The sequence below is a fragment of the Cynocephalus volans genome, chromosome 14 (assembly GCF_027409185.1).
Source record: "Cynocephalus volans isolate mCynVol1 chromosome 14, mCynVol1.pri, whole genome shotgun sequence".
NCBI classification, from domain to species: domain Eukaryota; kingdom Metazoa; phylum Chordata; class Mammalia; order Dermoptera; family Cynocephalidae; genus Cynocephalus; species Cynocephalus volans.
The window spans coordinates 23,277,716-23,302,815 of NC_084473.1; the positions used below are offsets into that span (position 1 = coordinate 23,277,716).

Consider the following 25,100-nt stretch of genomic DNA (forward strand, 5'->3'; position numbering starts at 1 on the left):
TCCTAGCCCTGCTTATGCTCCAGCCACCCCCACTTCCCCTCCCCCTGCATGGATACCCTCATCATCCCAGTCAGACATGCGGGGCAGGGCCAGCTTTCTGATTCCCTCTTCTGGGCCACCACACTTCTCTAACATTTCTGGTATGTATGCCTCCCACATTCTGCCCTACTGATGAATTAATGGCTTTTGAACTGAATTGTTCAACAAGGAAATGAAAGAGCAGTTTTGCTTTTTTTTTAAACTTGATGTTAATGGAACCATAGTGTGTGTGTTCTACTGTAACTTTTTTTTGCTCATTATTATGTTTTTGGTACTCATCCATGTTCATGTGTGCAGCTGTAGCTAATTCTTTTTCATTATTGTACTATAATTCATTATGTGGAACAAATTATTTATCTACTCTATTTTTGTTGGTAACAGTCTAGGTTTCTGTTTGTTTATATAAATTTATCAATCATCTGTTTCTCAGAAAAATTTCAAGGCAGAGAATAATCAGTATTTCTTTATCATGCATGTGCTGGTACGGCTTTGCTGATCCTCAGCTGGGCTCATTCACACTTCTGCAGGTCCTCTGAGGGAGCTCTGATTTTAGTTGTTGGTCAGTGAGTCTAAGTCTGCTCCTTGTGGCTCCTTGAATCATCAAACTACCTGACCATGTTGTTCTTATAGTAAGGACAGGGGCACAAGAGGCAGGTCCCCTGAGCAAGTGTTTACTTGTGTCACTCTTTTAACATCCCATTGGCCAGAAAAAGTTACATGGCTATGTCTTGTGTATGGAAAAGACTATCCTCACCCTGTGGCACCTTTTTGTAAATCAGATATCTGGATCTGTTCTGGACTCTTCTGTTTCATTGGTCCGTTTATCCTTCCTTTAGCCAGCTCCCCACTGTCTTAATTATTGTTGCTTTATAATCAGTTATTTTTTTTTCCTGCTTATTTTATCAGTTACCAAGAGAGTTCTGCTAAAATCTCGAAGTATGATTATGGATTTATCGACTTCTCCTTTTACTTATGTCAACATTTGCATTATATATTTTAAAGCTATATAATTAGGTCTAGCAGAGATAAAATTGTTGTGTTTTTCTGGTTAATTAACCTCGTAGGGAGAAAGATTTCTTTGCTCACTTATCACTAGGCTTATGGCCAAGACCCCCATAACAAAAGGCAGATTAACAAGAGAAAAGCACACAAATGTATTTAGCATAATTTTTGCTTGATATGGGAGTCTTCAGAAATTAAGACCTAAATAAACAGGGAAATCTGTGTATTTTATGCTAAGTTTGATAAGTGGCTAATTGTAGAGAAATATGATTGGAGGACAAAGGGGGATGATAATAAAGTGGGGAGAACTTAGCAAGGCCTATTTGTTCAGATTCTTCTTGGAGTCTGTGTCTTTAAGGGTAAAGATGTTCCTTTCCTCCAGGTATAGAGAGGGTACCTCTGAAATGAAAATTTTATGACCTACCTACTTTAGAGGAAGGGCAGAGAATTCTTCTATGGCCTGCTTTAAGGGGAAAAGGGCAAGAAAAAGGTGAGAGTGACTTTTCTGCTTCTGCTGGTTTCTCAAATGCCGATGGGCCATATTTTGGGGTAGCTTTTTCTGAATCTCTTCAACCTTTTAAAAAGCATTGTGACATGTCCTTCTTGGGGTGGCCAGTTGGCTCAGTTAGTTAGAGCATGGTGTTATAACACCAAGGTCAAAGGTCCTCTTAATCTTTTTATTTTTTCTTTTTTTGTTGATTTGTTTTTCTTAATCTTTGATAATGCTTTTTGTTTTGAAATCTACTTTGCCTGATATTAACATAGTCATATCAGTTTCTTTATGACTAGTGTTTGCATGGTATATCTTTCTCCTTCCTTTTAGACAGATTGAAGTCTGGCTTGAGGAAGTAACCGCTTGAGCTAAAGCCGACCCATTTTCTCCTTCCTTTTTTTTTTTTTTTTTTTTTTTTTGTCTTTTTCGTGACCAGCACTCAGCCAGTGAGTGCACAGGCCATTCCTATATGGGATCCGAACCCGCGGCGGGAGCGTCGCCGCGCTCCCAGCGCAGCACTCTACCAAGTGCGCCACAGGCTCGGCCCTCTCCTTCCTTTTAATTTCAATTTATCTATATATTCATCTGTATATTTAAAAGTGTCTCATAGTTGTTTCATTTTTATATCTAGACTAACAGTCTTTATTGGTTTCCATTTTGTGTTATTGTTTTGTTTTTAGCTACCATCTACTGAGTGCTTTTTATGTGTTTGGCTCTCTTGAAGGCATTTTACTTAGATTGTTTCTAAATGTCAAAACCACTCTAGACTGCTAGATCAGAGAACTGATTATCTAACAACAGAAGAAGCATATGTTTGAAATGCTGTCGTGGAATGTTCTTCTGTGACCCAAATTCCTTTCAGGTGAAAGGAGGACAAACTAAAGATGTGGAAAACGGAAGCAGGGATTTTTTATTCTGGTCCAAGCTTTTTTTTTTTTTTTTCTTTTTTTTCTTTTTTTTCTTTTTTTTCTTTTTTTCCCAGGGAAATAAAATATTTAATCTCCACCTCATTTTTTTTTTTTTTACATGAGCTAGTTTTTAAAAATTGAAACATAATTGATTGAACATATCTGTGGGGTACAGCACTGACTATCAATACCCGTGTGCAATATGTGATGCTCAAATCAGGATAATTAGTATATTCAACATTACACATTGTAATCTTGTTTTATGGCCCTTTACCAATTTCTCACTAACCCCCCATCATCTCCCCCTTTCCCACCTCTGATTGCCTCGGTTCTATTCTCTCCTTTTGAAAGTTCAATGTATTATTGTGATTGTTGTATCTTTCTTTCTTTCTTTCTTTTTTTGAGCTCCCACTTATGAGTGAGGACATGCATTATTTTTCTTTCTGTTCCTGGCTTACTTCACTTAACGTAATTTTCTCTAAGTTCATCCATGTTGCTGCAAATGGCAGAATTTCATTCTTTTTTCATGACAGAATAGTATTCCATTGTGTATATATACCACATTTTCCTTATCCAGTCATCCATTGATGGACATTAAGGCTGGTTCCAACTCTTGGCTATTGTAAATAGAGCTGTAATAAACATGGAAGTACAGATATTCCTTCAACATGATGATTTCCAATAAGAAAATGAAGTTTTTAAAATTTCATTGTCTTGTTAACCCTGTTAAAACAATTATTTTTCCTAAACTTTGTAATGAGCTTTGTTAGTGCTTACTGCCCAGCTCTTCATTCAGCTACTTCCTAATATTAAAGTTCTTTATTTTGATTTATTTTTTAATCAACTGAAAATACATACAGAGGTACAGGATTGTTCACTTTGCCCATATACAGCTTGACTGGATATAGGAATGTTTGATTACTAATTTTTGCTGACAGTTCTTCAGATGTTTCTTCATTTTCTTATTGTGTTGAGTGTTGCAGACTATTTTTAAGATTAGCTTGATTTTTTTTCCTTATTATTTGGGAAGAAGGGCTGGGTAAGTAGAAATTTTCTTTATTTTTGAAACACAAATTTGCTAAGCCCGATGCCTCCCTATCTCCATGTGCATAGTTTATTCATTCCCCTGTCATTCTTCGTCCCTCATTTGTCTAACCTTTCCAAATCTTACCTTTTGAGACCACATTCATGGGCTGGCCTGTTAGTTCAGTTGGTTAGAGCACAGCCTTATACCACCAAGGTGACAGGTTTAGATCCCTATACCAACCAGCCACCAAAAAAAAAAAAAAAGACCAAACTCAAATCCTTCCACCTCCAGAAATATTTCCCCAGTTCCTTTAATCTTTATTGTTTTCTTGTTTTTTATATTTATATTCACTGACATAAGCTTTAGCCTTTAGTTATCCAGTTTTGGGTACCCATGTAAATACACGGGACCATGTCTTATCCTAGACTTTTTGGTAACCTTTACAATTTAATAGACTGGCCCATAGTGAATTTTAGTGAAACAATTGAATGGAAGAATTCTGTCTAAAGTGATATGCCATATTTCATTAATTCTGAGTTGCAGGGTTTTTTTCACATTTTAGCATCTCTGAAATGGGAATGCATCCTGTAATCTGTTGTTGGCCATTTGGCAGTCATGACACAACTGTCTTTGCCTTAGCATCTGCCTCAAAGCATGCAGACCAAATGTTAGTGGAATGAAAGAGCATCCCAGGGACAGTAGAGGAGCACTTTTAAAATAAATTCTGTATCATCAACATACCTTATGATACAGAGGGTGGGTACTATGTGGAAAAATGTACATTGTTGACCAAATAAAAAATGATTCAGAGGATCTGAGTCTGAATAATGTTCAAGTGATAGTTGATTTATTTACTTATATTTTCCATTTTATGGAGGTACATGAGTGATTTGATAAATGTGTGAAATCAAGTCTAAAAGTGCTCTTTCAATAAATATATAAAATAAAACTTTTGTTCAAGTATTTTGTGTAATGGAAAAATTTTATAATCTGGATTTTCTAAAAGTTTTTTTTACGTGCATAGAAAAAGGATGTGTCTTAAAATCAGTGGTATCTTAGTTTCAATCAACTGGATATGTCCTGTCTCCCTTTCTCTAAATACACACACACATGAGCAGAACTTTGAGCTACATTCAAGGTTGCAATGACTATATTATTTTACAGTGAATAACACTATGTTTATTGTACTAACTGAAATTCCACCTGCACTGAGTTAAAAGTTTTCCTAATTGGATTTAAAGCACAACATGACCTGATATTTAACAGAAACAATCTGTGTCTGTGTAGGCTCATTGGTTGGGCCATTTCTGTTCCATTCACAGCTAGTTATATATATATGTAAACTTTCTATTATAAAAAATTTCAGATACATACAAAAGCAAAGAGAAGATATAATGATCCATCATTCAGCTCCCACTGAACTATCTTTAAGCAAATCCCAGAATTCATATAGTTTCATATATAAATATTTTAGTGTGTCTCTGAAAGATGACTTATTAAAAATGTAGCCATAGTACCCTTGTCACTTCTAAGACAATTAATAGTAATTTCTTATTATCATCAAATATCTAGGGGCCATCCTTTAAAAGGTAGCTCCAATGATTAGTTATATCATATAATTTGATTATTCTATGTATTAGAGTATATAGAACATATATGTATAAGAATATGTAGAACAATATATATTAGAACATATATGACATAATGTATATTAAAACATATCCGGATACCTTCACAAGTTATTACCTTAAATTAGTTAATTCAAGCTTCCATAAAATTATATTAATAGCTTGTGCTGTTTTACAGGGTAAGCCACATCAAAGACTTCATCGAAAAATACCAAGGATCTCAACGAAGTCCTCCCTTTTTCCTGGCAACAGCTCTTCCTTTCCTCAAATTACTAGATGAAAGACTCACACTGGAAGAAGCAGATTTACAGAATGCTGTAATCATTCAGAGACTCCAAAAAACTGCTGAACCATTTAGAGAACTTTCATAGCATTAGTTTTTGATAGACTAAGTGGAAAATTTGGAGAGAAGTGGTGGTTGAAAGTGGACATGCAAACCAAAATGGAAAGAAGTCATATTTGCTGGACTTGTAGTTCGAGTATTATTTAACTCTCCCAATGATTTTTAAATAAGTACACAGTAGGAAAGTAACATATGACTGGAAACTATATTTGATGCACTTTTGAATATACTTATTTTCAAACACTGATTAATCAACATATTTTATGCATTTTGGGGGCGGCGGTGGAAGCTGGCCTACATGGGGATCCGAAACTTCAACAGTGTTTTAACACCATGCTGTAACCAACTGTACTAAATGGCCAGCCCCCAAAAAAGATATTTTAAATAGCTGTATCATTTAGAATCTTAATATGGTATAAATTAGCAAATATGTTTACAGCATCAGTCCTTCAAACATTATTCCCAAACAGTAGGGATTTATTTAAACATTAGTTGTCTCAGAGTTTTTAAATGGCAATATGTTAAAAAAAAAAAACATACATGGCAGGTTAAAAGCATCAGTGTAATAATTTTATAATTCAGATATAATCAAAAGGCTGGAAGGACCTGTTTTAACCACGGCTATGCCTGAACCTCAAAGTGGTTTCTCAGTTTTCATTCTGTAATGGCAAGATATACTCAAATATCAATTGGGAAACAGTATCTAAGATGTATTTTCATTTAAGAATAAAATTGTGTAGCTTAGTGTAATGTCAGTATTAATCACATTTCTATACTTTCAAAAAATGTAATTTAAAAAAAAAATTTTTCTGCCCAGGAACCCCAGTTTATCTCCTTTCTATAATTTCTTTCAAATATTAGGGATTTTTTTTTTTAGCTAAGATTTGGGATTAGCCATTCATTTGCCACCACTCACTTAGAATCTAATGCCTGTGTTGTCACTGTACTAATTAATGAATATTTTTTAAATGCTCCTCGTTAAAGTATGGTTTTCCATTTCATACGTCAGAGTCAACCTGTGTATACATTGAAAGACTATTTATTACTTTTTTTTTTTTTTTTTTTCCTGTCAGCTGGCCGGTAAGGCAATCTGAACTCTTGACTTTGTTGTTATAACACATATTTATTACATTCTGATGTCACCAAGAAATCATGTTTTGTATCTTAGATGTTCAACTAAAATCAGACCTCAATATTTCACTGTCAGATTAAATTCAATTGCTTGAAAATAAGTTTAAGAAGCTTTTTCACAAATGTCCTATTGAATCAGATTTAAAGTGAAGTATATATTGAGGGCCGAGCCCGTGGCTCACTCGGGAGAGTGTGGCGCTGGGAGCGCCGAGGCTGCGGGTTCGGATCCCATATAGGGATGGCCGGTTTGCTCACTGGGTGAGCGTGGTGCTGACAACACCAAGTCAAGGGTTAAGATCCCCTTACCGGTCATCTTTTATAAAAATTTAAAAAATAAAAAATAAAAAAAGTATATATTGAGTGCACCAGGGAACTAAGTGGCCCATATCAGCAGTAATGTTCATAGGGTTCTGGATGTATACTGTAAAGCAGCAGTTCTCAAACCTTTTGTTTATGTAGGATATGCATATATATATTTATTCAAAAGTTTTATTCATTTAAAAATAATAACTTCCAAAGCATAAAAAGATTTAGTGAGAAAAGTGGCATTGCATTCTGTTTTTTGCAAATATCTTTATATGATTAAAGAAAACAGGTGGTTTCTCATATCTAATTCTACATTCAATCTGTTGTGATATCACACATTATGTAGCCACTGGAAAGCACCACAATGCACTCATGAGAGAATGCAAATAACACCTTTGTATGATTATGAAAAAAGTTTTGACATCACAGACCCCCTGAATGGATCTCAGGAATCCCAAAGTGTCCCTCAACCACACTTTGAGAACCAATCATATAAAGAAATGGTTCTCAATGACTCTCAGTTTTCAGTGTAATAATAAACTGTGGGCTGACCAGTTGTTAGCTCAGTTGGTTAGATCACGGTGTTATAACACCAAGGTCAAGGGTTCAGATTCTCATACTGGCCAGCCTCCGAAAAACAAAAACCACCTGGGGCACTTTTCAAAAATGGCTGTTCCTGTCACCTACCACAAATATTATGATTCACTTTATCTGGGATGGGTGCCAGATCTCTGCATTTTTAATCTCGATTGATTCTTAGGCATATGGTACAAGTATCACTCTTCAGGAAATCCTGCGCTAGGCTTTCACCCTAAGAAAATAAAACCTACATGCTTCACCACGAACAGTGGAAGACTCGACTGAAATGGGGCTGCTAGACCTCTAAGTTTTATCCTCCTCCCCAGAGTTTGCTCTTAGAAAGTCTGTTAGTCCTTTAACCCCAGACTAATCATGATATAAATCCTTGCTTTATCCTATAGCACAGCTGAGTCAAGGTTGGGATATTTAACCATTTTTACTAAAGGCTCAATAATAACAGAAGGGAAGTATATGTGTAACTAGATTTATAGCTTATAAGATATATCTTCTGTTTGTGCTCTATTTTAAGAATGCTTCCTTTCCCAGTTCCCATCCTTCCACATGGCGAAGTCTGTCTTTATATTAAGAGGAGGAGGAGGACAAAGGAGAGTCTTGTCTGTTTGTCATTCTTATAAAATGAGGGGATGGTGGAATCAATGAACTTATCTTTCAGATATAGAAAATAACTTAGGATGATTACGAATATACCTGATCAATATATCATTCTCTATTTCTATAAAGGGCCTGTCATTGAGAATCTTTCTGTGTACCTATAGAAAAGCCTCGTTTGTGGATTTTCCAGTTAATAGTTATTTAGCCAGAAGACAGAGTTTTCTTGTGTGTAAATGTAGAATACACCCCAGTGAAAGTTCATTATAGAGAAAGACCTGTCATCAGCAATAAAACCTTCATTTTTATAACTGAAAATTTTCGTTACTGTGAATATTGTCAAAGGTTTTCTAAAATGAGAATCACCTGACAGAGCTTTTTTACCTGAAAGTTTAAAAGTTGTAAAGTTGTTAATTAAATGTGTGGAATACTCAAAACAGTTGACTTTGGAAAACATAAACTGAATTTGCCAAGGGAAGGAAAAGTTGGAAATAAGCAAGCATCTTAGGTATGGAATACAATTGGACCTAAGTTTCAAAACTGTTATCAATTGATTTCTGGAAAATAATTGCTAGGACTGATGTATAGAAATACATTTGTAATTTTACAGATTCTGTTTAATGGTTAAATTACTATGCATTATCCAAGTTAAAAAGTAATCTTATTTATTTTATATACTTCTCTCATTCAGTATACTTTTCATGATGTTTCAGTGTGTTGATAACATGGTATGTATGCATTTATTTCAGTGCCTTAAAGTATTTTGAAAGCAATCTTTTGCTAATGGCTAAAGAACTGTTCTCTTAAGGATGAAATACTGTTTGTTAAAAGGATCTGTGAAATAATTTACACTTGTTGTACAATAGTTACATATGGATACATTTGTCATTTTCATTTGGCAAAGTCATTCAGTTTTAATAATCAACAAACATTTATTAGGTGCCTTCACTTTAACCGAGGTTACTTTAATTTAATACTCAGAAATGTGGAAATGAGATATTTTTAATACCAACTCAATAGTTGTGTTTATTTTTAAACCATCTTTTGTGTCCTGAGTTGAACTAGCATGACGACTCTTTAATAGGGTTTATTCCTTTGTTCTTTTTCTTCCTTAATACAAAATCATGTAATTAAAATATTGTTCATCACACTAAATGCTCAAATAGTGGTTTATTCAGTACACTAATATTTGGCTCTTTGTCATTTGTTTTATTTATCTTTTTATTTTTAACTTTTTCTGCGGCTGGCCAGTGTGGGGATCTGAACCTTTGACTGTCACTTGTTTTAAATGTATTTTTTTTTTTGCACAGGTAATTCATATTCATTATAGAAAATTATAAAATGACACAAGGGGAGTCACCAGCAGAGACCAAAGAATAGGATGTCTCTCTCCACAAAGCCCTTCCACAGTGACAGAAGAAGCATCTGCTCTATGATAATATTGGGGGACCTGAACACACCTTTCAGCATTGGACAGATCATCTAGAGAACAAATCAACAGAGTAACCATTACTCTTCTAGGATTATCAGTGGTGGGAGGGGGGAAGGAGAGGAGGTTATGGAGAGATTGAACAAGGGGCATAAAGAATAAGTGCAATTTGTAACAATATACATACTAGTAATAATGATTTGATAACATATGTCGACACTGAATCCCAAAAATATGTACAATCATGATTCTATTTTTTTAAAAAATTTTTTGCACAGTTAATAAATATTCATTATAGAAAATTATAAAATGAAGATATGCTAAAATGATCTTTAAATCACCTATATTATTCCACCATTCAAAAATAACCATTAACATTTTGATGTGCATTCTTTCAGATATTTTCTAGGTATTGGTCTTTTAAGTAAAGGGTAACTGCCTTGATTATTTTAATCCTGCTGTTTCATCTATTGAAATCTATTTTATTTGCCTTTTCATTAAAAATTGCATTAGGAACATGCCATGACTTTAAAGTAAAATAAAACCTGTGGGGAGGGGGGGGATGCCTTTAATTTTAGTTACATTTCTTTGCCCCCCCCCCAATTTTTTTTTTTTTTTTTAACCTGCTTCCTTACAAAATTAAAACTGGTAGTGTACACAGCAAAGTACAAGTATTGGAAATGAAATGTTATCAAACTTGCTAAAAATGCATATAAAAGTTATGTATTTAAAAGTAGGTTATCTAAATAAATTTTGGCTTTAGTTTATGTTTAATTTCCAAGGAATTAAATATTTAGCACATGTATTATCAATTGTTCCACTGAATCAAGGAAACAAAAGTTACCCATTTTGTAGATTTAAGAAATTGAGGCATAGAAAATGGAATGACTTGCTCTAGACCTGCTAGTATATTTTCTAGGATTAGCTTTAGCTATGACAGAAAATACAAAATTAGAGTTGCTTACAAAATAAAATTTTATTTATTTCCCATGCAAAAGTCCAAAGGGAAGCAGTTCAGGGCTAGTAGATCAACTTCATGAAATCATCAGACTCCTGTATTGTTGATCTGCCAATCTCAGCACATGGTACACATCGGGTCTCAAGATAGCTGCAATAGCATAGCTTTAATGAGATGTAATTCACAGATCATGCAATTCACCTATTTAAAGTATACAATTCAATGGTTTTGCAACCATCACCACAATCTAATTTTAGAAAAATTTTATCTCCTCTAAAAGAAACCCCATACTCTTTAGCAGTCACTTCCTACCCAGTCCTAGGCAACCACAAATCTACATTCTGCCTCTATTTATTGCCTATTCTAGACATTGCATATAAATGGAATCATAAAAAAAATAAAATAAAATAAATGGAATCATACAATATGTGATCTTTTGTGTCTGGCTTCTTTCACTTAGCATAATGTCTTCAAGGTTCATCTGTGTTGTAGCATGTCATATTAGTTCGTTTTCTGTTGCTTATAACAGAATGCCTAAAACTGGGTAATTTATAAAGAAATTAAATTTATTTTACAGTTTTGGAGGTTGGGAAGTTCACAGTCCATGGGGCACATCTGGCGAGAGCCGCCTTCTTGGTGGGGGAGCTCTATATAAAGTCCTGTGGTGACACAGGGCTTTTCGTGGTGAGAGTAGCAAGAGCACTCTCATGTGCTACTTACGAAGCGACCAGTCCACACCAATGACAACTCATTACACCATGAATGGATTAACCCATTCACAAGGGCACAGTCCTCTTGACCTTGGTGTTACCAGCACCACACTGTAACCAGCTGAGCTAATGGGCCGCCCTCCCTCAACTCCTTGTTATTGTCCAATAATGGTCCATTTTATTTATTCATAACCTGGTGGATATTTGGATTGTTTCTATTTTTTGGCTATTACATATATTAAATGATGCTGCTAACATTTGTGTTCAAGTTTTTATGTGAACATGTTTTCATTTCTTTAGGCTATATATCTAGGAATGGAATTGCAGGATCGTATGGTAATTCCACATTTAACATTTTGACAAACTGCCAGACTTCCAAAGTGCCTGCATTAGTTTACATTCCCACTAGCAATATCTGAGGGCTCTGATTTCTCCACATTCTCCCCAATACTTAATGTCTGTCTCTCTAATTATAGCCACCCTAGTGGATATGAAGTGGTATCTTCTAATTTGATTTGTATTTCTAATCATGTGAGCACCTTTATGTATGCTTATTTTCCATTTGTATATCTTTAGAGAAATATCTATTCAAATGCACTGCCTCTTTTAAATTGGATTGCCTTTATTGAGTTGTGAGAGTTCTTTATGTATTCTAATACAACCCCGTATGATTTACAACTGTTTTCTCCCCTTCTGTGGGTTGTCTTTTCGCTTACTTGTTGGAATCGTTTGTAGCACAAAGTTTTCATTTCGATACAGTCCAGCTCATGCTTGCGGTGTCCTAAGAAACTTTCGTCTAACCCAGTATTAGGAAGATTTGCTCCTGTTTTCTTAGAAGAGTTATGGCGTTCACATTTAGTTCTTTGATGCATTTTCAGTTAATTTCTGTGTTCGTGTATGGCGTGGCCCCTTCCTTTTTAGGGACCTTTCCGGGACATTGCATGCACCACTGCTTTCTTTCACCAGCCAGAACTTGGTTCCATGGCCGTACCCACGGTGTGTATGAGAGGCTGGCAGATGTGCCTTTCAGGCTTCCGATATCCAGTTTATCAGGGGACAGTCCAGAGGGGCTTGGCCTTTCCCCCAGCGAATTTTGGGTCTTGGCGTGTTTCCCCGTGTGGAAGCGAATCCGTGCGCCTGGCGGTTCCTGGGTTTCCCCCGCCGCGCCGCGCCGCGCCCTCTGGGTCGGGGGCCGCCCTCCCGCGGGGCCACACGCCGAGGGCGACAGTCGCGTCGGAGGTCGGAGCCGCTGCGCGCGATGGCGGTGCCCCCTGGACCGGCCCCGGCCGCAGAGGCGCCTCCACCCCAGCCGGAAGCGCACACCGTGGAGCCCAGCTCGGTGAGCGCAAAGCGAGGGCGAGAGGGGAGCGGGGGCTGAGCCAGGCCGGGGAGAGCCGCCCCCCAGAGCTGCCAACAGCCCTGCGGGGGGCTCGGCCTCTGCATCACCAGGTTCGACAGTTTAGTCTATGAGAGCGGGGAGGCTGAGGATACTGGGACGCCCCGAGGAGAATAGGATGGAAAACAGAGTCCTAGACAAGTGAAGTAACTTTCTGGATTCATTCATAGGCAGGACCAGGCGGGTCTCTGGTCTCCTGATTTCCAGACTAGGGCTCTTGTCCAGTCTACTGCAGGTCCTTGCAGAGGCCTCCTGAGCCCTGGGCAGGTAGCGCTCTGGGTTGTGCGTGAGTAGGCTGCCACCCTTCCCAATCTCCAGGCTGCGGTGTGGGCTTAGCCTCCTCTCAAACCCTGGCATCGCCCAGGCATGAGGCTCTCCTGGTGGAGACTGCCTCCAGGGATGACCTTGCTGTCAGTCGGGCTCCAGGGTGGGGGTAGAGGGCAGGTGGAAACCCAGAGATGTTCTCACTCCCTCTGCATCCCCTGCGTGGAGAGGGGCTGGGGCACATGCTGGCGAGGTGGCTGTGCTGGAGAGGAGTTAGGGGTTCCCTTGGGCTTTCTGAGCAATACTGAATGCAACACCCGTTCCTGCTCCATAGTAAAGGCATTCTGGGGCCTTGATCACCCCCTCAACCCCCTACCTTGACTCAGTGCTTCTTGTCAGGCACCTCAGAGCAAAGAAGGATTGTGTCACCCAAGAAAGAAAGTGAGATAAGGAGGCCCTCTGGGGACTCTCATTTCCTAGCGAAATTAAAAAATTTGGAGTGGGATTAAGGGCAAAAGGGAAAACTAACATTGCCAGTGAAATGCCAGCATTTAATTCTATGACAACCCTATAAGATGTGTTATCCCCATTTTACATGTGAGCAAACTGAGACTCAGCAAGGGTAAGTAACTTGCCCTCGGTCACACAGCTAGAAATGGCAAATGCAGAATTTGAGTCTAATTTGTTTAACTGTGAAACTTGTACTCAGTTGACTATGAAAGGCTTTTGACTTAAACTGTCATCCTCAAGACTCCAAGATTGTATTGTATCCCTGGTTTCAGCTGGACTTTCTTTCGAGTACCTTCTGTGTTCTAGAAGCTTGCATTTTTTCTCCATTTTGAGGGAAACAAGAGTCCCATTTGGGGGAGGGCTGTCATGTTGGATTCTGCCTGTTCTTAAAGTTTTCTGGAAGTTGAAATAATATTCACACAAATGTCAGAAAAATAGAACACATACTGCCTCGAGTGTGGTTTGCTCCTGTGGGTAGGAAGGTGGTGCAGAGGACATGATAAACCCTTATCTGGGAAGACCTTCCTTTCAGAGGAGCCTGCTCATGGTGTCTGGCAAGATAACAAAGTAGTAAAGCCATGGTCCTCCCCACCACCCCTCAACCCCAAGCAAAGGACGAGAAAGGAGGATTCCCAGCATCTCTTGAAGAAAGAGCACTTTACACAGTGTCTTCGTGGCCATTTATTGCTTCAGCTAATATATATTGAGCACCTACTGTATCCCAAGCGTTGTTCTAGGTACTGGAGACACTATGGTGAATAAAAGTTATAGTTCATGCTCTCAGAGAGCTTACATTCCCGGGGGAGACGCAGGACATGAATGAGAATATACCAGGCAGTAAGTACAATTGAGAGAGACTGCGGGTGGTCAGGGAATGCCTTTCTGAGGAGGTGACATTTAAGGTCAGTTCTTCAAAGACATAGAAGAGCCTTCCAAGCAGAAGAAACAGGAAATGCAAAGGCCCTGAGACAGCAACAGGCTTAGCCATTTCGAAGAATAGGAGGTCACCATGGCTGAAAGAGAGCTCTTTGCAGTGAGGTGGGTAAGGAGTGGGGGCTCATTGGGTGGGCTCCTGTAAGCTGTGGTAAGGACTTGAAGTTTTATTCAGACTGTAGTGGCAAGCTGTTGGAAGATTTTAAGCAGAGAGGAGACATGATCTGATTTATATTATTAAAAGATCACTGGCTGCTGGGTGGACAGTGGATTGTAGAGAACAAGAGCAGAAGCAGAGAAGCCACTTAGGAGGCTCTCACTGATAGGTGAGAAAAAGGAATCAAGGGTGACTCCTAGGTTTGTGGCCCGAGTCACTGAGCAGACAGTGGTGCCATTTAGTGCAATGGGGATAACAGGGTTAGGAGCTGGTTTAGACAATGCGATGGAAATCAGGAGCTCTGTTTTGACGGTGCTGAGCCGAGAGGACTGTCAGGCATCCATGTGCAGCTGTGAGTAGGCAATGGAATATTCGAGTCTGGAGTTCCCTGGATGGCTTAGGGCTTGTGGTGTATGTACAGTCGGGCTCATAAATGAGCCCTACTTTGTTTCAATAGTGGGCTGGTAAACAGTCTCTACAGGGGGTTAAAAAAAAAATTCTGATTTGGTATGTTTGCTGGGTTTTGTGCTGTAAATACTGTTACCATCACCGATTTCAGGCTGCGGGTGGTTCAACTGGCTTACAAAAGTCCTGAACATCTAACAATCACCTCTGCCTCCTTTACTCATCAAAACAATCTTGTGAAGTTGGCCAAGATATTGCATTTGGTGGATGAGGAAAATAAGGCTTAGAGAAATAAAGTGATTTATTCAAGGTCACACAGGGAGTAGGTGGCAAAGAAAGGGCTCCAGCCCAGGTCTCCTGACTTGCAGTTCACTTTGGCTTGCTGACTCAGTAAATTCATGAGGCAGCAGGGAGCATGCGGGGAAATGTGAGGAAGACCTCCCTGGAAATGTTTACAGGTCATGGTTTAGGATTTTTTTTTTTTTCTGTCTCACTTCCCCTTAGGATGATTTGGGGGCAAAATGTGGCTGAGAGGTGAGAGGTTACTGGAAAAGCCCTGAAGACATCATAGGGACCTCAGGATGCTTATGGAAGTCATGGGGGTATGGGGAGCTGTTCTGTGTCTGTGGCGTAGAGGCTTAGTTCCTGTGTCTTCTCCAGGACAGCAGAGCCGATCGCCTCTCATTCTGTACAAAGTTGTGCTATGGCATTGGTGGGGTCCCCAACCAGGTGGCCTCCAGCGCCACAGCCTTTTACCTGCAACTCTTCCTGCTTGATGTGGCACAGGTGAGTGTGGGCAGCAGCCCAGGGCCCCTTGCTCACATCTTCCCTGGTGTCTGGTCGTTCCTCCCATCTGGACTTCTACTCTCACCATCCTTCTGACCCAAGCCTACCCAATAGCCAAATGCTATTCACGGCAACCTCCTCAAGGATGTTTACTGCAGCCTGTTTGTAGTGGGAGAAACACTGTGAATGCCCGACACTACAGAAGCAGTTAGCTAAGTAAGTTGTACGATACCCACAAAATGGACTATTGTGCAGCCATTCAAAAGAATGATGGAAGGAAGGAAGGAAGGAAGGAAGGAAGGAAGGAAGGAAGGAAGGAAGGAAGGAAGGAAAAGCTAGTTTTAGAGATGAGTATATAAAATGACCCCATTTTAGCAAAAGACACGCTCCATATCGTGTGTACGCATGGGTACATGTATGTATGTGTTTGTATGAGATTAAAATATGAGTGTGGAGAAAAGTATAGAGGATATATATACACCAAGCTGTTAATGTTAGCTACAGGGGGAATGCTGGAGGATAGAGGGTAAGCAAAACCAAAATTTTTAAAGGAGGTATCCATGATTTTTAAAAAATGACACTCTGATATGATCCCATTTATATAAGATTATAAATTTCAAACGCACATAAAGAAACACATGAAAGGGTTTGGATCCCTGTACCAGCCAGCCACAAAAAAAAAAAAAAAAAAAATGCATGAAAGGATGACCATCACATAGTTTTGGCAGTTGTCTCAGGATGGTGGGATTTCAGAGGAGTTTCACTTAATACTTTCCTGTACTATTTGAATGTTTTTCTAATGACTGTATCATTTATGTAATCAGAAAAACCAGTAAAACATTTTCATAGTGAAACAAAACATCTACCTCTGACTGTCAGCCTCGGGGCACCCTTCTTGTTCTGAGCCGCCCCCAGATGAGGGTCCCTCAAGTCTTCTCTGAAAGTGACTGTGCATGAATAATAATGGGAAAGTGCCAATGTGCAGCTGACACCCCCTTCTTCACTAATGCAGATGAGCCCTGAGAATTGTCTGGATTAGATCCTGGGGAGGGAGCTGAGTAGCCCTTTACACCGTGGCTCTAGCCCTAGCAGGGTTCCCAGGTCTCCCTCCTGGTGGGCAGGCAGGCAGGCCCTCTCTGAGTCTGCCAGGCCTTGCCTATCTATCCCCTTACCTGTTTCAGATCCCTGCTGCTCAGGTGTCACTTGTCCTGGTTGGAGGGAAGGTGTCTGGGGCAGCTGCTGACCCCGTGGCTGGATTCTTCATCAACAGAAGCAGGAGGACAGGGTCTGGACGGCTCATGCCCTGGTGAGCAGCCCAGTGGTCCTTAACATCCAAGCACCCACCCCTAGCCCTGAGGTCACTGTGTTTGTCACAGGCCCGTTTTCTTAGTTGAAATCCTGTGGATGGTTAGAGGACAAGATGGACAGTGTAATAGGTACACTGGGGACTGGACTGGGATAGACTGTGTAAGTCATGCAGTAGTTCAGAGACATTCTTGGGGTCTCTCCCTCACCAGATGGCACAGGGCCAGACAAAGCCTCCTAGGCCTGGCCTGCGGCTCTAAGTATGATCAGGCTGGGCTGGAGGCTATGGAAGGTCTCGGAGGAAGTTCAACTTGCCTGTGCTCCAGTGTCCTTTTTACAGGGAATGGCACCGTCGAGCACCCAAGTGCCCCAGCTAGTCCTGGCAATGAGTGGCGCCAGCTCCCCACTCCCCCTACGTGCAGTCAACCACTTCTCCCCACTTTCCCAGGGTTTCTGGAGGCAGAGAAGGGGTGAGGTTGTTTCCGATTGGGCCTTTGCGTCCCCCTGTCCTCGTGCTGGGGGTCGCTCCACCTCTGCTCTGCTTCTGCAGGGTGCTGGGCTGCATGCCCTTCATCGCCTTGGCCTACTTCTTCCTCTGGTTCCTGCCCCCGTTCAGCAGCCTGCGGGGCCTCTGGTACACCGCCTTCTACTGCCTGTTCCAGGCCCTGGCCACGGTAAGCAGGTGGCCCCTTCCTGGGCTTGGACTCTGGGGAACTCTGTTGCTGGCTGGTGGCCGCTCTGAAGAGTGTGTGTGTGTGGGGGGGGGGGGGGATGGGTGTGTGTGGGGGGACCCACTGCTCTCACCTGGTGGCCGCTCTGAAGAGTGTGTGTGTGTGTGTGTGTGTGTGTGTGTGTGTGTGGTGGGGATAGGTGTGGGGGGGGGGACCCACTGCTCTCACCTGCCCACCAGTGCCGCTCTGAAGAGTGTGTGTGGGGTGTGTGTCTGTGTGTGTGAGTGTGGTGGGGATAGGTGTGTGTGGGGGGACCCACTGCTCTCACCTGCCCACCAGTGCCTGGAAATCTGCAGTAGCTCAGCTGGCCCTGCTCTGGGCTGGATGCCCCCACTGCCTTTAGCCCCTAGCTCAGGGCTTCAGGTGACCAGTCAGGATGTGTCGGTCTGGCCAGGGTGCCGGTGTGGGACAGGGCAGCTGTGGCTGTCGTCTGGCAGTCTGGGAGGTGGGGGCCGTCCTAAGCCCTGCCGGGCCTCCCAGTTCCTCCAGGTGCCCTACACGGCGCTCACCATGCTCCTGACCCCCAGTGCAAGGGAGCGCGACTCGGCCACAGCCTACCGTGAGTGCGGGCTTGGGGACACAGGTGGAGGGCACTGCCTCGGGGACCCTGCACCCGGCTTGGCTTGGTCACCTTGCGCATCGTTCTGTCTCCAGGGATGACCATGGAGATGGTGGGGACGCTGATGGGAGCCACGGTCCACGGGCTCATTGTGTCCGGCACCCACCGGCCCCACAGATGCGAGGAGGCCGCGCTCCCCCGGCTGGAAGCCGTCTCCCCTGACGTGGTGAGTGCCCGAGTCGGCTGCCCTGTCCCCTACCCAGGGCCACCTCCCTCCTCTAGGGCAGCTTCTCCCGTCTCTTCGTCATCTTTTGGGGGGGCCACTGCGCCCTCTCATTCCTTCCCTGCTCCTCTAGCTGAGCGCATGACCCTCAAATCCCTGACCATCCTCCTCTGCCAAACCTGCCTCTCCTCCTGGGTTCCTTCTAGATATAAAATAAAACAGATTGCAGTTCATTTGGGGGGGAGGAGGCTGTCCCCAGAGGAGGGACAGGGGTGGGGAGGGGGCCCCTGGTAGGGGCAGGAAGGGGACTGCCAGGGGCAGGGAGAGGGCAGCAGAAGGATTTGGCGTCCTTGGGAGCTCTGGGCAAGGCCCCTGCCATGAGCCGAACAGGGGGCCCGCACCCCAGTGTGAGCCAGTGGGATGCGGAGAGGAAACCTGGGAGCAGCCCCGTTTCTCTCCCCTCAGAGCAGGTCCCTCTTCAGCAATTAGCAGATACACATCTATTTTAGCCACCAAGTATGTCTCCAGTTTTCTCCTTTTTCCTTAAGCAAATGACATCCTTATCCTCCAGAACCCGGGAGTCCTCCTTTACCCCTCCCTCTCTCTCAACCCTCCAACCTATGACTAAATCGTGTCCATTTTTTAGATCAAAATCTCCTGGCATGTGTTCAACTACTCTGCACACCACCATCATCCTCTCCCCCCACACGCCCCCCAATTACTTCATCAGCCTCCTCCCTGGTATCCCTGACTCCAGCCATTTCCCCAGCACAGGCAGGTGACGTTTGGAAGGAATTTGAGCATGGGTGGCCCTGGCCTTCAGGACTTGGCCCAGGCCACCCTTCCCCTTCTCTGTGTTCTGCACCCTTCTATGTGCCAACAGGCGTGTTTGTTTGCTTGCTTTTAAATTGATAAATATTTCAGATTTACAAAAAGGTATAAAGCTGCGATTCTCAGTGTGGTTCCCAGACAACCTGGGAACTTGTTGGACAGGCAAATTCTGGGGCTCCACCCCAGACCTACTGATTCACAAATTCTGGGGACGGGGCCTAGCAACCTATATTTTGCCAAGCCCTCCACGGGATTCTGAGCCCCGCCAATGTTTCAGAATCAATGGGATATGAATGACACCGCAAACACCCATGGCCCACCACCCACCTAAGAAAACATTACAATGTTGTCCTTGTTATGTAACCCATCCCCTAACCGCCTGCAGGGCCAGCTATATAACTTGCCTATGTAAAGTGTAACATGAAAATGCGGGGCCTCGATGAGAGTGAGGAAGCCAATCTCCCCTTCCCGCTGGACCCACCACCCCAACCCAGGGATGCAACCTCCAGCAATGGGACTGCTAGGTGCCTGGATCGGGATGGGGAGAGGCCCTGCCCAGTGCCCTCTAAAACCACCATAGCACTGCCAGCCTAGGGCCAGTGCCCCTCCTGGACCAATCCTCCCTGCACCCATGTCTAGGCCCCCACTTAGGCCTGTCCACGTCCCCTCCCCAACAGCTACTCAGTCACTGACAGGTGGGGGTGGAGCGGAGGGTGGCAGTGGCCTGGCTTTGGGGAGCAGGAGGTTGAGAACCCACCCCCTGGGGGCAGAGCCTCACCTGAGCTGAGCCTGGAAGCCCTCCAGTTGTCCCATCAAACTTCACTTACAAAATATAAATTCATAGATAAAATTATCAAGAATGTTGACAGGAACAGCAGAGCACTAAACCCCAAGCTCAGCGCCCTTCCGAGCTGAGGCCCGGGGCAACAGCACTGAGGGCACCTGTGACACCCACCCATCTCCCTCTCTTTCCTGCCCTCCCCAGAGGCAACCTTGACCCTGAGTTGGCTGTCACTCGCATGCATGTCCTTACATGCATTTTTATTACATAAACATCTGACGGGCAGTGCTGTCTGTTTTCCGTATTCATCTGGGCCATTTGCATCATGCTGTGCTGGAACTGTCTGCTTATGGATCTGTCTTCCTCCCACACTCTAAGCCCCTGTTGTGATGGACAAGATCACTTACTCATCATTGTAACCTCAGGGTTTAGCATGGAGAAGTCAGCAGCAATAAACGTTTGCTTAAAAAACGACGAAATGAGAACGCGCGCATGCGCTCTGAGCCCTGGTGGCCTTCCTTCCCATGCGGGAGGCACAGGGTCAGCAGAAGGGGATGTGTATAGAAGGACCACTCTTGGCCCTGAGATCTCCTGCTGGGGTGGTCAGGAGGAGGGGGACCCAGCACCCTTGGGTTTGGGCTGAAGGTCCCTCTGCTCCCATTGGGAGCTATTCTTGCCTGACCCTGGGTGTCGCTACCTCCACAGGTTGGGGACATCACCCCATCCCAGTTCTGTCCTGTCCCACAGATTCGTCTCTACTCCATTGCAGCTGCCGTGGTTGCTGTGACTTATCCTGTGTGCAGTACTTTGCTCTGCCTAGGGGTGAAGGAGCGGCCAGGTACGGGGGTATAAGTGAGGGCATGGGAAGCAGAAGCTGGGGGCAGGGCTCCTCTCAGGGGTGGGTTTTGGTTTTGAACTGTGCCCAGCCAAGGTGTCACCTTCCTGTGTTGCAGACCCCTCTGACCCAGACTCAGGCCAAGGCTTGAGCTTCCTGGCTGGGCTGGGCCTCACTGCCCGGCACCCGCCCTACTTGAAGCTGGTGGTCTCCTTCCTGTTCATCTCAGCGGCTGTTCAGGTACCTCTGGCCACTGATCCCCACTTTCTTGGCTCTGGCCATGCTGACCCTGTGTAGGTTCAGGTTTCAGTCTCTTGGCCCTACTGCACCAGAGTTAGGCTTTTATAGGGAGAGACCTGCAGCTGGCACAGGGCCCAGAGAAGCTGGTGCTAGAGGAGAGCAACTTGGGTAGGGCTCGTGGAGTGAGTGGGAGTCAGGGCCTAGGCACTAGGAAGCTGTGTCTGGGGTGCTTTCCTCTCATGTTACCTGCAATTTAGTAAATTGATCTTAGCTGTGCAAGTGGTGAGGGTGGACTAGGAATGGTATTTAGATCTGTGTTGGGGATAAGTGTTCTTTGTAGGGGAGAGGACTGCATGATGGCAACAGCAACCCAACTTCCGGGTCCCAAAGGGGAGGACAGACTTGAGACCCTGTCCTTGCCCTTGACTTCTGAGCTTCTGCCATTCCCTGCACATGCCCACTTCCTGTCCACCTCCTCAGGTGAAGCAGAGCTACCTGGTCCTGTTCTGTACGCACGCCTCCCGACTACATGACCACGTCCAGGGCCTGGTGCTGACCATCCTGGTGAGAGGACCTGGGGTGGTAGAGACCAGGTCACTTGGGGGCCTGAGTTGGGTATGTGTGTGGTCCTTGATGTGAAACGTGTGGCCAGAGTCTGGTGGTCAACATTCTGGACCCTGCTTTGGTCTTAGTCACCTGCATTCCAGCAGAGGGTGGATTTGGGGCCGGAGTCATAAAGTCAGTAGCCACTGGTTCAAACCAGGGGCAAGATTGAGGTTGAGCATCCCATCTGAAAGCCTGGACTTTGAGTTCCTGGGTAGAGCTGCTGGCTGCACACCCCTGGTGTGATGATGTTGTCTGCCCACAGGTCTCAGCTGTGCTAAGCACCCCACTGTGGGAGTGCATTCTCCAGAGATTTGGGAAGAGGACGTCAGCCTTTGGGATCTGTGTGAGTGAGGCAGGAAGCAAGATCTGGGAGTATGGAAAGGGCAAGGGATATGACCATGGAGTCTGAGCCTCCTGGGGCCAGCAGGGAGAGATCTGTGTTCCCTGTATCTTTGGGGCCTATCAAAAGTGTGGGGGACAACTGAATGAAAAAGCAAGCCCAGGGGAGCAGGTGGAGGGGCCAGCGAGTGTGTTTGTCTCCCCAGGTGATGGTGCCTTTTGCGATCTTGCTGGCTGCTGTGCCCACGGCCCCCGTGGCTTATGTTGTGGCCTTTGTTTCTGGTGTGAGCACTGCTGTGTCCTTGCTGCTGCCCTGGTAGGCAGGGTGAGGGGAAAGGGGTATGGGAGCCTCCTGTGCTTCCAAATGGCTATCTCCTACTTCACAGCAACCTGCTGTCCCAGGCCCCCCGTGCCTAGCCTGTGCAGGAGATGAAGGCCTCCTACAAGGGCACCGGACAGCAGGAATGGTGGGGGTCGGGGGGAATGCCAGCACACACATTGCCTGGCTCTCTGTGGGCCAGTCCTGGTCCTTGGCAGCAGGAACCCAGGGATAATCTGACTTGCTCTCTGTCCTCAGAGAGCTCACAGGCTGCTGGGTGTTAAGTGGATAAAAGGATAACTCCATGTCCCCCCCACCCCAGGTCCATGCTGCCAGACTTGGTGGATGACTTCCAGCGGCAGCACCAGCTCGGCCCAGGCCTGGAGACCATCTTCTACTCATCCTACGTCTTCTTCACCAAGCTTGCAGGCGCAGGCGCCCTGGGCATCTCCACCCTCAGTCTGGAGTGAGCCCCAGGGGGTGTACCAGAGCACAAAAGACCAGTGGGGTGGGAAGAGGAGGGCATAGCCTCCCACTTTACCCAGCCAGGGGTCACCCATGAGCCTGGAGCCCAAGCTGTGCTCTGTGGAGTATGTGGGGAACCACCTCTCCCAAGTTTCTCTGTGCACATGACTGAGAGGAGCCATTCTTGGGCACTGCACCCCTTCTGAAGCCCCAGCTCCCCACATTCTCAGTTCTCTCTGGACTCCGCCCTGATCAGCCCATCCTCCTGATGCTCCCTTCCTCCATAATTAGGCTGATCTGGCCAGAAAATGAAGTCCAAGTTTCAGGAGAGTGTGGGGGAAGGGTGTCTGGCAGGCCCTGACCTGGATGGACGGTGGTGTTTTTGCAGGTTTGCAGGGTACAAGGCTGGAGCCTGCCAACAGGTAGAGGAGGTGGTGGTTACCCTCAAGGTGCTCATTGGTGCCGTGCCCACCTGCATGATCCTTACTGGTCTGTGTATCCTCATGGTTGGCCCAAAGGTGCCAAGCCAGGACACCTCCTGCCAGCTGAGCCTTCGGAGGTGGGCACCCCCTGTACAGGGGACAAGCAGGCAGGGCTACCGACACCCGGGAGGCACAGGGACGTACACTGGCATATGAATGACTGACACCAGCCTGCAGGTCTCCCTGCTGTGTCACTCAGCTCAACAGTCCTGCCTCAGCTTCACTGACACCATATTCTCCCGGATTTTCTTCTACTGCTCTGGCCACCCTTCTCATTCTTCTTCCTTTGATTACCTGGTGGATGGTGACATGTGAGGGCTCCCGCAGTGACCCCTGTTCATTTTGCTCTTCATAGCCTCTCGCATACATTATCTACTTGCTTGCCCTCAGGGACCTCTTACGCCTGGTGACTCCTAAAGCTGCCCCTCCATGCTGGACTTCCTTCAAGTTCCAGATGCACAGGTCTCGCTTTCATCTAGGCATCTCTACCTGATCTCCCACAAGCGTGTCAGTCAGTCTCATCAAGCCCCAAACTAAACTCATCTTCTTCCCGCGATCGGCCCTTCTTCTGTGTCCCTGTCACAGCAAATGGCACCATTGTCCACCCTGAAGCCAAAACCTGAGAGTCTTCCACTCTTCCCTCCCACAGGCTCTGCTGACTAGCTCTCTGTCCTTCCCCCTACAAGAGCACCGGTCCCACTGCATGGGGAGGATCAGCTTGCTGCCTGGCTTTCCCAGTAGTCTGTGGGGACCGTGAAGGCTGGGGCTGTGTTTTATTCATTTTTGCATCCCAAGAGCCCAGCACAGAGCCTGAGACCAAGTAGGCACTCAGGGAGTACATGTGGCAGTACTGACACGCCTGGCCCAGCAGACATTCATGAGCATGTAGATGTTCATGCACTTAAAAAGACATGGGGACGTGCACACACATAGGACCACCCAGGACAGACGGTAGGTGGCATCATCATCAGCCCCTCACTTCTCAGTGGTGGTGGCTCCACACACTGCAGCAGAGTAATACTGAGGTCATGCTTTACACTTCAGTGAGTGACAAGCGGATGGGGAACTGCTGGATGGGACTTGGAGAAGAAGGGTTGGAGCTTTAGTAAAAGGGGCTGTGAAGGGGAGGGGTTGCTGGTTAGACAAGGAAGAGCCACTGACCTTCCATGGGGCACTGCGCAGAACAGAGAACCCCACCTCTCATCCTTCTCCTTGGCTGCTTCGTTTCCCTACAGGAGGACCAGCTACAGCCTCGCTTAAAGTCTGAGATGACTTCTGTGAGCTGGAATGGCAGGAGCCAGTGTCTTCTGGGCCTGAAGTCTCTTTCTCCTCAGCCCTTCAGCACCCCTACCATGCAGTTTAGCACACGACCTTTTCCCCTGGGATGTAGAGTCTTCAGTGACATCTCTTTAAGGGCCTGGCCTGGGCTCCAGGACTCCTAGCTGGCATTTCTGGCCTACTGACTGCAGACTATCTCTGACAGGCCTGTGCCCCTGACTACCCCAGCTCTAGGCATCCTTTGACCTGGAAAGCATCCCACTAGCAACTATTTCAGGGAGAAGGAAGCCCTTATGCAGCCTGGCCAGTAGACTTCCCGTGAGAGCACCAGGCCCAGCCACCTGCTTAGATGGGAATGCTCCCCTGACCAATGCAGACCTCTTGTTTGTGCTGAGGCTCCAGTGGACAACTGCTGAAGACAAGAGTTGGCTGAGAGACACCACCTGAATGGGCAGCATGGGGACAGATGGACATGCTGCAGATAACAATCAGA

The 25,100-nt window shown here is 44.9% G+C and overlaps 2 protein-coding genes across 2 annotated transcripts in view; both read left to right on the forward strand.

The window, feature by feature from the left end:
* Positions 1–9,171, forward strand: part of UBXN2A (UBX domain protein 2A) — a 40,862-nt gene extending 31,691 nt beyond the window's left edge. The window contains exon 7 of the mRNA XM_063078684.1: positions 5,276–9,171. Within this exon, the coding sequence (XP_062934754.1) occupies positions 5,276–5,468 (193 nt within the window). The 3' untranslated portion in view covers positions 5,469–9,171. The remainder of the gene's footprint in view (positions 1–5,275) is intronic.
* Positions 9,172–12,420: 3,249 nt separating this feature from the next.
* MFSD2B (MFSD2 lysolipid transporter B, sphingolipid) lies at positions 12,421–24,589 on the forward strand. Its single transcript, XM_063079050.1, has 14 exons — positions 12,421–12,523; positions 15,486–15,613; positions 16,795–16,919; positions 17,469–17,592; positions 18,130–18,208; positions 18,304–18,434; positions 20,791–20,881; positions 20,997–21,118; positions 21,599–21,682; positions 21,987–22,067; positions 22,270–22,379; positions 22,705–22,848; positions 23,236–23,406; positions 24,565–24,589. The coding sequence occupies exons 1-14, from the start codon at positions 12,421–12,423 to the stop codon at positions 24,587–24,589; spliced, it is 1,518 nt and encodes a 505-aa protein (XP_062935120.1).
* The last annotated feature ends 511 nt before the right edge of the window (positions 24,590–25,100 follow it).